This window comes from Mytilus trossulus, chromosome 5, assembly GCF_036588685.1.
Source record: "Mytilus trossulus isolate FHL-02 chromosome 5, PNRI_Mtr1.1.1.hap1, whole genome shotgun sequence".
Classification (NCBI taxonomy): Eukaryota; Metazoa; Mollusca; class Bivalvia; order Mytilida; family Mytilidae; genus Mytilus; species Mytilus trossulus.
In genome coordinates this window covers 7,943,365-7,955,298 of record NC_086377.1, presented here as the reverse complement: position 1 = coordinate 7,955,298, position 11,934 = coordinate 7,943,365, and the positions used below count along the sequence as shown (strand labels likewise).

At 32.1% G+C, this 11,934-nt stretch overlaps 1 protein-coding gene across 1 annotated transcript in view; it reads left to right on the top strand.

The window, feature by feature from the left end:
- The first annotated feature begins 315 nt into the window (after nucleotides 1-315).
- Nucleotides 316-11,934, top strand: part of LOC134719387 (uncharacterized) — a 31,089-nt gene continuing 19,470 nt past the window's right edge. The window contains exon 1 of the mRNA XM_063582394.1: nucleotides 316-1,094. Within this exon, the coding sequence (XP_063438464.1) occupies nucleotides 983-1,094 (112 nt within the window). The 5' untranslated portion in view covers nucleotides 316-982. The remainder of the gene's footprint in view (nucleotides 1,095-11,934) is intronic.

Genomic DNA, 11,934 nt, shown 5'->3' with positions numbered 1-11,934 from the left:
TGAATTCAATTTATGTCTTACGCATTTAAGTCATGAGTGCTTTTGTTAAAAGGAAATAAATATGCATAAAATTATCAAAAGGTCAACGATTTCAATGATATAACATTACTTTTTAAGTTTATAAATTTGTTGATAAACTGCGAAATAAATTTGACTGATTTTGAGTGGGTGAGTATATTATAGTGTAATAATATCGAATATCATAAATCATATAGAAATATTTACACGAACAAACAGTATAGACCATAAATACCGATAACATTACCCTCCACAGTAAACAACCAATCAGAGTTGATCTTATTTAGACACAGTGTTGAACTGCAAGAATTATACGGATAATTTAAGGAATTTATAACTTCCGGAGAGGGCGAAGTTCGCGACATTAATTTTTTAATTGTATTGATATAAACCGGTGCATTGCTATAAAATGATCATTATTATTCCGTAAACGTTGAGACAAATCACCGCGGAGTAAAATTCAGAACATGTGTGCATGGATTTTCTTCTATAAAGCGAATCACTAGCATAAGTATTAACTTTTATATCTACATCGGGACTAAGTTTTTAAAACGTGCACCTCCGTCAAACTTGTAGGCGATATGATATTAACTACTAAAACGTAATCTTCATAAGGACAAACACAAGAACGTCAACTTCCAAGGAGAAAAGGAGTTTTATTTAGCATTAGAAGTGAAGTAAACTGTAGAGGAGACCGGAACGCACAGTTTTATAAAGCATTAGAGGTGAAGTAAAGTTCCAAGGCGACTTGAACATAAGGTTTTATTAAGTATACTTATAACGGGCACCTGTTTGTAACTTAAATAAGTCAGGTGATATAAACTACGGACATTCTACAAAGTAACAGCATCCAATATCAATGAAATAAAAGAAAATTGCTGAAAACGACACAACTTATTAAACAAAAGATTGGAAGACGAAAGAGCGATTGTGGGAAAAGAAGAAATAAACTTATTCATTCAATATGATGGCAAGCACGAGAGCCTTATACATATCCAAAACATTGTTTCTAGTTTTAGTTTTATTGACGAACTATAGCAGTGGTTATTTTATTAGACAACAGTCTTTTGTAACAGGTAAGTTAGTTTTATCTATTTTAGGTCCTCAATGCTCTTGTTTGGCTCTATAAATATTTTGATCCGAGCGCCACTGATGAGTCTTATGTAGACGAAACGCGCGTCTGGCGTACTTAATTATAATCCTGGTACCTTTGATAACTATTTAGATTATATGCGTTTGTCGTTTGATATAACTTGAATTCCCGACACTTTCCTCCCCATTGAATAGCAACAAAATTCACGTTACCAATTTTACTGCACCAACTATGCGTTCGACAACCAGCAGAAGCTGAAGATAACCAAATCGGAAATGGGCAAGATAAAAAAGATCTAGAAATTTACATGAGAAAGGTCGGGCTTCGGAATAGCTTCTTTCATTTTGCTCAAGAAGCTCAAAGAAACGAGAGAAGTTATGTTACAAAACGGGACATATATAAAATATTCAAATTCAGCTTATATAATAATTGCTATATATTGATAATTATTTAAATGCAATTGTATAACCAGTGGTTTACCCACGTAGATTTATTCCTACAGCAAAGGTGTACTGTTCTCTTAATCTAATGTTGTTATTTCTACAAACTAGTAGTTGCTGGTGAATGATGTCATCATCGGAAATGTTAAACGAGATTAGGGAGAGAGATTATTATATTAATGTAATATACCCATTATATATGTCTAACATGTATGACTTCAGATCTCTTGTTAAAGATTAACGTCTAGATCTGGTCAAGAAAAGAGTTATTTCTTTTCGATGTAATTCTTATCATACAGAAAAACTTACACTTGGATATGTGAAACGTTCTGCTATTTAAGCTTTTGACTAATTGAAGGGGGGAAAGTCTGTATAAAAATCGGAAACTTGGTTAATTGTTACCATCAATTATGTCTTCACGTCTCTTGTTTAAGATGGTGCGTTTGTTCAAGAAAAAAGTAATCTCTTTGACGTAAATTTTTAATGAAATAGAAATTAAACTCTTGGATATGTAAAACGTTCTGCTATTTGAGCTTTGGACTAATTATACATGTAGGAGGAACAATCTTCATGAAAATCTGAAACTTGCTCAAGTTTCACCTTTAATTATGTCTTCACGTCTCTTATTGAAGATGAACGTCTGGTCAAGAAAATAATAATCTCCTTGGCGTTGATTTGCAAACAAATAGACAAACTAACTCTTGTATATGTGAAACGTTCTGCTATTTGAGCTTTTGCAAATTGTAGGGGGAAAAGTCTGTATAAAAATGTCGTTTACTTGGATAATTGTTATTTTCAATTAGGATTAACAGCTGCTTCATTTATTTTCCGCCTCCTTCAATCGTTTAAAAAAGTAAAATAACAAAATACTGAACTCCGAGGAAAATTCGATCGAAATGTTCCTTATCGCATGACAAAATCAAAAGACAAAGCACATCTAACGAATGGACAACAACTGCCATATTTCGGACTTGGTTCAAACAATTTCAAATATAGAAAATAGTTCATTGAACCTTGTTTTATAGCGTTAAACCTCTCACTTGTCAAATTCAGTTAAATTAACAACTCACCAAATTTAGAATAAAAAGAAACACAACAACAAGAAAAATATGTTAAAAGAGTTTTTGCAAGGTACGTTAACGTAGAGAAGACGTTTTATTTGCTCTACACGAAGAATTGAATTTGACGCTCCCATTCCAACTGAACGTGGCTGTGTATTTATACATCCCGAAGAGCCGAAATAGACGGCCTACTTAAGCAAAGTAATGGTTTTACTACCTTACGAAAGCCGAGATTGGATTTATCATAAAGAAGTTGGATACCTTTTAACTGTACCACTAACAAATGATCTGCTCTTTTTACCTCCATGTTTTTTTGTTTAAATCAAACAAAAATCACATAACGATAATTCATCTTGTATGGAACGCCACAGCTGTCCTAAGTGGAACTCTAATATTACTTTATGTTGTTTTATCCTTACTTAATGATAGTTTGTCTTTACTTAATATTGTTTTTATACAACTCAATATGGAATAGTGATCACTTATTGATATTTTGATATAACACCATATGGTTTCGTATTGACTTGATATAGTTTTGGCATTACTCAATATGGTTTTCTCATTACTCGATGTGGTTTCACCATCATTTAATGTGGTTGACATCAAAGACATCAAGTAATGTTTAAAAAGAATGATGAAAAATTTTGTCCTGCATTTTTTTATTAGTTGTAATCTCTGTCCTGCCTTTTTATTTTTCACTCCTTTAGGTCCTGCCTTTTTTCCCTAAGTTTATCCTGACTTTTTTTGCGTAAATTGTCTTTTAATTTTGCCATTTTGCTCATCATCCTGCCTTTTTCTTACTCAAAACTCTTCATCATAGCCCCCCCCCCCCCCCCCCTCTCCCCGCTAAACATCAAATGGTGATATTGATGTTAATTTATTCGATTGCAATAGAACACCCCTTTTTTCAGGATGGTTGATCCCGAATGCATACAAATAATTCAGATTAGTCAAGAGACATTTGACTTGAACGAGTTCTATATCCTTGTGGCACTTTAGGACAAATTTAAAAACAAATAAATTCCGAAATGATACAGATACCAGACTGTTAACTAACAACCCTTGTTAATAACGAACATCGTGTATTCAACATGAGTGGAAGACCAAAATGAGAAGAAATGAGATTTCAAAAAGAGCGTATTATTACGACTTTAAAACAGTTAACATGTTCCGTTAAAAACGCGTTAGTATGAATATTAATTGTGCTATCGGTAGATGTTTAAATCTTAAAAACACCATTCAAGACTAGTATAATGCATAGACACAGTCCAGGGGGGTCCGGGGGGTGGAACCCCCCTTTTTTTTGGTCGATCAATGCATTTGAATGGGAGCATATATTTAGAACCCCCCCCCCTTTTACTCTGAGTTGGGAATCTTCCCCCTTTTTTAAAATGGCTGGATCCGTCTTCAGTGTGTTTTCTTTTTAAGATTTATACATGTACATGTAGGACAGTAATACTGCACGTGCTTGTAGAATTCGTGTTAAATTACAAACATTGAAAGATTCTCATCCTTGAAAAGTCTTTTGTGTATTTCTTAATTCTAGTACTCTTAATATTCATAATACATTGGCGAATTGAAATGTTCAAAATGTGATGTCAATTTCACAACTTACAACTAACAACCGTCTAGATTATGTAACCAAAGACGTTATTTAAATAATGACTTCGTAAAACATTACATTTCTGTTTATAGTTTATTTATCAGATACGAGGTATCGTCAATTCCTTTTACAAAATGTGTCACTGCATTAAACGATAATAAATAAGAAAGATAACATTTAAAAAAAAATACCTACATTTAACATTTAATGTATTTCCGTGTGACCCTCATGATACGGAGGTCACTAGGTTTTCTCTTTTATATTTTGCCCTCAAAATATGGAGTTCACCCGGGTTTCTCTTTATTTTTGTGTCACTTCCTTATGAATATTTACGCAACTTCCCTGAAACGTTGCAGTTGACAATAGAGAAGAATTTACAGGTTTGAATGAATAAAACAGTCACGTGATCAGTTGGCAGTAGGTTAATGTGTCATTGATGGAGTAGCGGTACTAACACCAGTTTAATAGTCATTTTTATTTCTCTAGCTCAGACTTCCTTGAATCCAGATAGTGCACTTTAAAAGTATACATCTGACTATACAAAAAATAATAAACGTTAGGTTACTATCCCCACTATTTCCCTACCATCTTCGTCAGAATTAATCTTAAAATGTATTTAAAATACATTGCATGATGGTTGCTTAACGTCCAGTGGTAAATAGTTCGTGTTCATTACGAATTGTGATTAGACCAAATTTGGTATTTAATTTGGCAAGTGTTATGATCAGTTTAGAATTCAGACCTCCTTGCTTTGATGGAAACCAATTAAGTTTATTTAGAGGCCCCGGGCAAATGAGACAGCATAGAGATGTAAAGACAAGAATATAAAGTCTCTAGCATTAGACAAATTTTCTATTGTATGTGTCCAGCCCTAAATCACCATGAATCCTGAACTATTATTGGATGAAATCAAATACTATTTTGATATGAGCGTCACTGATGAGTCTTATGTAGACGAAACGCGCGTCTGGCGTACTAAATTATAATCCTGGTACCTTTGATAACAATTTACAGATAATTATACAAATGATAAAAATAAATTTTATGTTAAACCGTAAGACAGCAATGGAATAAGTTATTTATTTGTAACAGTTACATGGTCATGTTACATGAGGATTTAAATATTTTTTGTGATCTATATTAGTAGAATGATGTAGTTTTTAATTACGTTTGATGCTCTTAATTTCTTTTTTTTTTTTTTTTTTTGCCTTTTTCTATTTTCTATTTGAACGTCACTGGAAAGTCTTTTATAGACGGGTTTCTCTTTTTTTGTGTCACTTCCTTATGATTATTTACGCCAAATTTCCCGAAACGTTGCAGTTGACAATAGAGAAGAATTTCTCGATTTGAATGATTAAAACAGTCACGTGATGGGTTGGACGTATGTTAATGTGTCACTAGGGAAGTATAGCGGTACTATTTGTAACACCAGTTATCTAAATTTAACAATCATTTAAATTTATCTTGCCCAGACTTCCTTGAACGTAGACATTGCACTTTTACAGTATATATTTGACTACACAAAGCAATACTAAACGATAGGTTACCATCCACTTTACCTACCATCTCCGTCAGAAGTAATCGAAAATAAATTGACTAACTTCTGGTTGCGTTACGTTCAGTGGCAAATATTGCATACATGTTCATTATGTAATGTATGTAGACAATATTGGGTTTTTAATTTGGCAAGTTTTATGATCAATTTAGAAATCAAATCTCCTTACGTTGATAGAAACCAATTAAGTTAATTTAAATTAATATACCTTTATGAAAAAAGAGGCCCATTGGAATAAGCAAATGAAAAAGAAGAGCGAGACAAAAAGACAAGAAAATAAGTTCTTTAACAATAGACAATTTTCGATACAAGATGATCAGCTCAAAATTTAATTCTAAACTATTGGTGAATGAAATCAAAGAATGTCAAAGATTGACGACTAATAGCTAATTATCTAAATGATGAAAATAAATTTTAACGTATTACAGTAATGGAATAAGTTCTTCATTTGTAACAGGTACATGGCAGAGGATTTAACTATTTTTTTTTAGATCTAAATTAGTGGAAAGTATTTTTTTAATTGCATTCAATGCTCTAAACTTCTAATTTTATTTGGCTTTTTAACTATTTTTTTATTCGAACGTCACTGGAAATTCTTTTATAGATTAAAATTAAGATATTTGGAATTTCTTTTGATTTTACAAGTACTTGTTGTATTCGTAGAAATCGTAATTTTGTCTGTTTGTGTCATCATTCAGTACAATCTTTACTCAATTAAAAATATAAGATGGCCAAACATAAATATAGCTCTGATTGTTTAGACCAGATCCCCCTAAATATACCTGAAATATTAAAATGAATTGTTTTACACTAGTGGTTTGGGGGCCCTTTATAGCTTGTTGTTCGGTGTGAGCCAAGGCTCCGTGTTGGAGGCCGTACATTGACCTATAATGGTTTACTTTTTTTTTAAATTGTTATTTGGATTGAGAATTATCTCATTGGCACTCACACCACATCTTCCTATATCTACTCAGTAGAACAAAAATCAAGTTATATAAGGTATATAGGAAATTATTTTTCTGCGACAAGTGCCTGTGGACCTGGCAAACACATTGCTGCTCTCCACTAATTTCTATAAGTAGTTATATAGTGAGAGTTTATATTTTTATTTATTTTTTGTATATTAATTTATTATTCTTATGCTGCGTGTCGGGTTTCTGTCCAATTAAAGTAACCCCGCATCACCTACACTTAATGATGAATAAAAAAACATTTCAGATTATATCTACATGCAACAATAAAATAATATTCGCCAATAAAGTGATATTATTAAAATATTTGGCGTGATCCCATGCCATCACCGAAGTCATAAATCTACAAATTATCTCCAATCTATTTTAGTTTTATGATATCTCTGTCTTACTGGTAATTTATAAGATATACTCCCAAATTAGATCAAGTACATACAAGAATAAACTTTGCTAAATATAGCAATATAATATTGCATGGGCACGAGAGGTTATTGTTCACTTGTATCAATGTATAGTCAAGTACATAGATTGTCCTCTGCTTCAGACAGAACAGATTTTTTTCATCAATTTTGGAATTGAAAATTTTTTTATAAAAAAGAAAAATACCATACCCTCTCCTGCCTTTGAAGTTCAATGACCGTTCCCTAAACATTTTCCATCTGAACATATTATTTTATTTTAGACAAAAATATATGCTTATGAAGCCTAGGACATTCTTCCTGAATATGCATGAAATATTTGCCACTGAACAATAAGCAAACAACAACCAATCAATATATAGGACAATGTCTTAGTATAAAGCTGGCATTCAAGGTAGCGCCTTCCTCATATTAAATATATTTAAAAAAAAAAGTCGGAATCAACAACAAAACTTCACAGTACAAAATACCACATCATACACAGCACCTGCCTCTTCTAGAATTTAAAACTAGACGTATAAAAAGGAAGATGTGGTATGTTTGCCAATGAGACATCTTTCTACAAGAGACCAATTAACACAGTAAATAATTACTATAATAGGTCATCTTATGTTGTTTTATTTCTTCCTTTTTTCACGTAAGTTTCGAATCTAACTTCCTATGCAGGACTATCATAGGCTTACTATACGATGATAGAAGCAAAACATGGAAAGTGGAGAAAATATTAAAAAGTAGGTCCGGTAAGAGCCGATTTTGACTTCAAATTTCGGAATCATCTAACGAAAGATTTTTGACACTTTTTAAACACTTCAGTGTCTATTACAATTGATTCAATTATTTTATTTGAAAGATTTTAACTGATTTAGTCATTAACAACGCTCCTGTTCAAGCTTAAATATGAAAAATCTTTCAAATATGCCAAAAACGTCACTTTTCAGATGTTTTTTGTAAAAAAAAAATGAATGTGGCCGAATCCGTGTTCATCTTCAACCTTCATACATGTTATGTATTATCCTCAAAGACAACATTTCAATATTATGAATGAACACAAATGCGGCAACTTTCTTTTAAGACGGAAACTGTCTAAAATTTCACTAAAATGCTCAAATTGTGAAGATTTCAGTAATTTAGCATGACTTTATGATGCTAGTACCCGATATATGTGCATTGTATTTTTTAAAGCAGCCCATATTAATGTAGCAAAAGCATTCTTCTTTCCAGTAAATAGCTAAAAAAATACATTTTCACAATTTTGTAAAACTGCTTTATTTTGGGGCCAAAAGGGGTCTTACTTAACCTACTCCTTTGTCTGAAATTAGAATTTTTAGCCTTAACAGATATATCAAATCAAATCAAAATCAAATAATTGTATTGCCATATAAATCAAAAGCATGATCTGTGACAAAAATAACATATATACAAAAATACACAATACAATATTAAAATACAAAATGTATCAGTTCAAATTAATGTTTGGGGTCTCCCGTCCTCAGTTCTAATGATTGTCTTATAAAGGAAACTGTATTTTTAATTTGACTGTGAGATGTGGGGTTTAGTATTATTTTAAGCATGTCATCTTTAACATTATCTTTCCACTCTAAATTGGTTTTCATTAAATCAAAATATTTGTTTCTATAAAAGTTATATTTAGGGCATTTGAGAAAGAAGTGTTTTTCGTCCTCTATCTCATTACAGAATTTGCAATATCTCTGATCTCTAGGGATCTTAAGATGTCTACTCTTTTCTATTAAAAGAGTGTGTTCGCTAATTCTGAATTTTGTAAATAGTTTTCTGGAGTCAGAATGGTTATGTTTTAGGTAAAATTCTTGTTTCAAGTTAATCTTAATATTTTTGTAAAGGAAAATTTTATTACTGTCATTTAAGTCCTCTATCTTTTCCCCAATAGATTATTGAAAAAGACATTGCAATAAGATTTTATTTGCTTTTTTATGTTATTTATTGCTGTACCTGTATTTTGTACAGTTGTTATTATTTCTGGATCAATATCTAATTCTGTTAAAATATCAGTAAGGTAAATATACCAGATATATAATCCTTCTGAGTGCATTTTTTTACACATTTCAGACGCCTCTTTTAATAAGGGGTTTACATTTTGGGTTTCCAGACGGGAAAAATATAGCAATGTTTGTGAGAGTATATACTTTTCAATAGGGAGTCGACCAAGCTCTGTTCGTGTCGCTATATTTGACGAGGATTTTCTTACCCCAAGTATATGCTTACAGAATGAAAGATGGACTTTTTCAATGGGACTTTTGTCAATAAAAGATAACTTATCAACTGTCTGATTGGTTTTCTTTGCTCTCTCTCTAGCTCTATAATAGGTTATATATGTGTCCTAAACATACTTCAGAGTTGTATGTTAACACTGGTTTTACCATTGACAAGATGTGGTTTGAGTGCGAATGACACAACTCTTCATCCAAGTTACAATGCTACACGTGAGTTAGCACGTAAACGTCTGAGTCATGTGTTAGCAAGTACAGCGCAGAATCTTATAAAGTATGACTTATATTAGAATATAGTCCAGACTAGCCATATAATATATCACGCCAGAATTGAGCACCAATCAGTAAAATCTATAACATAGAGTACTTCCTGGTTAGACCCTATCGTATTATCATATTCTTTTCAAAATTGTAATAAGTCTAGAAATCATTTAACCTCTTTGACCAATCCTAGGAAAATCCGAGCCAACTATGAATGGTAATACCGAGAACACGTTGACATTCGATGTTATAATGTGTATTATACTTTAACATAACTGCTTAGTCAAGGAGTGTTTTAGTTATGAAACTACAAAAATAGAACTTTTATGAATGAACCTCATTTTCGTAATCTGATAACCTTATAACTACTTTCCAGTTCATTTGAACAGTAAAGAAAGTCCCCACACCAATTATGTAAATGTAGGATATTTCTTGTTCACATTGTACGCAATTTACATATAGTTCGTCGCTGGTCATTGACTTCCGCAATCAAGTAAGATTAATTAAATGGTCAGTTATTGACCATATTCATTATTGATAATAGTTGATGGGGGAGGCTGATGTCATATTTGCACTAGGTAATACATTGTGCGGGTTTTTTCTACATTATCTAGAGATACAATGTACATTGTATAGGGGGAGCATTGAGATCTAAAACAATATGTTTAACCCCAACGCATTTTTGTCTCTCGCCTGTCCCAGGGTAGGAGTCTCTGGCCTTCGCTAGTCTTGTATGATAGTTAATTTTAGTGTCTTGTGTATAACTCGGATACAGTATGGTTAGTATGACGTCCGTTATCACTGAAATAGTATACATATTTGCTTAGGAACCAGCTGAAGGACGCCTCCGAGTGTTGGCGTTTCTCGTTGCATTGAAGACCCATTGGTGACCTTCTGCTGTTGTCTGTTTTATGTTCGGGTTGTTGGCTCTTTGACACATTTCCCATTTCCAGTCAAAATTGTATTCCTAGTAACATTTCAGTTTATAAACACAGACAGGTTATATTGACGGGTACTCTTGCATAAATTTATAAAGGATCAATTTATGTGTAATTTCATTGTATTATTCCGATTTGTAATTATTGGTTAAATACAATACAGGGGGGTGATACCAGGGGGATATTCAAAAGTATGTCGGTAATACATTGACAATGGCATGGCAAAAAAGACAAACGACCAAAAGACAGAAAACAACATGCGCACGCAACATTGAAAACTAAAGATGGAGCAACATTAAAAAAAACGTTACGTAGTCTAATTCGGTACGTCATGTTCTCAGAAAAGACGACTATAATATTTACAATCATTGTATACATTGTATTTATTTTTAACGGGAAAATATCCGTATAGAATTTTGATTCTTCAACGAAGAAAAAAAAAACAATAATTATCTATCAATATATCCAAAATTGGTAATATTCAACCTTGGGAGTATTTTTTCCCGAGTTGATGGGGTTAAAATATTTCAAGAAAAAATAAAAAAATAAATGTTTATGTAATACAGATATTAATCAAATGCAAATTACTTACTAGACGTTTTACATAAAGAAAATTACAAAATTCACCCATAATAAAAAAAAAATGCAGATCATTTGTACATGTAATCTAGGATGACGGTAAAATTTGTAAACTCCCTCGCCATATCTTAAACAGTCACAATAATTCTATGACGTTGTCAAATTATAGTGCTTGGTTTTTTTAATAATTTTTTAACGAATTCCAACGCGTTGCTGGAAGATACCATAAAATCTGTTCATAACTTCATGGCATCGGAAATTAATGTCTGTCCTACTTGTTTTTTTATATATTTGTAATACGTGTGATCATACAATAAAAACAATGCTATTTTAAATATTAAAATGATTTGATATCCTGAGTTCAATACCAAAGTTAACCGAATGATCATGTCTCCCATTTCAATAGGCTAATAAAAAGAAATTGAAGATACACGTTTAAAGCATGTGGTATTGTACAAGGACAGTGGAACTACAAAACGCAGAAAATTGTACCACAAATACAGGTCATTGTTTTACCAAATATAGCTCATTGTATTATCAAATACAGTACATTGTACTACCACATACAGTACATTGTACTGCCAAATCCAGTACAGTGTACTACTAAATGCAGGTCATTGAAAAACCAAATACAGGTCATTGCACCATCAAATTCACGTCATTGTTCCAACAAATATAGGTCATTGTAACACCATGTCATTGTGTCAGATTATCTTAAAAAAAAATTTAAATAAATTGTGCCCAATTGCA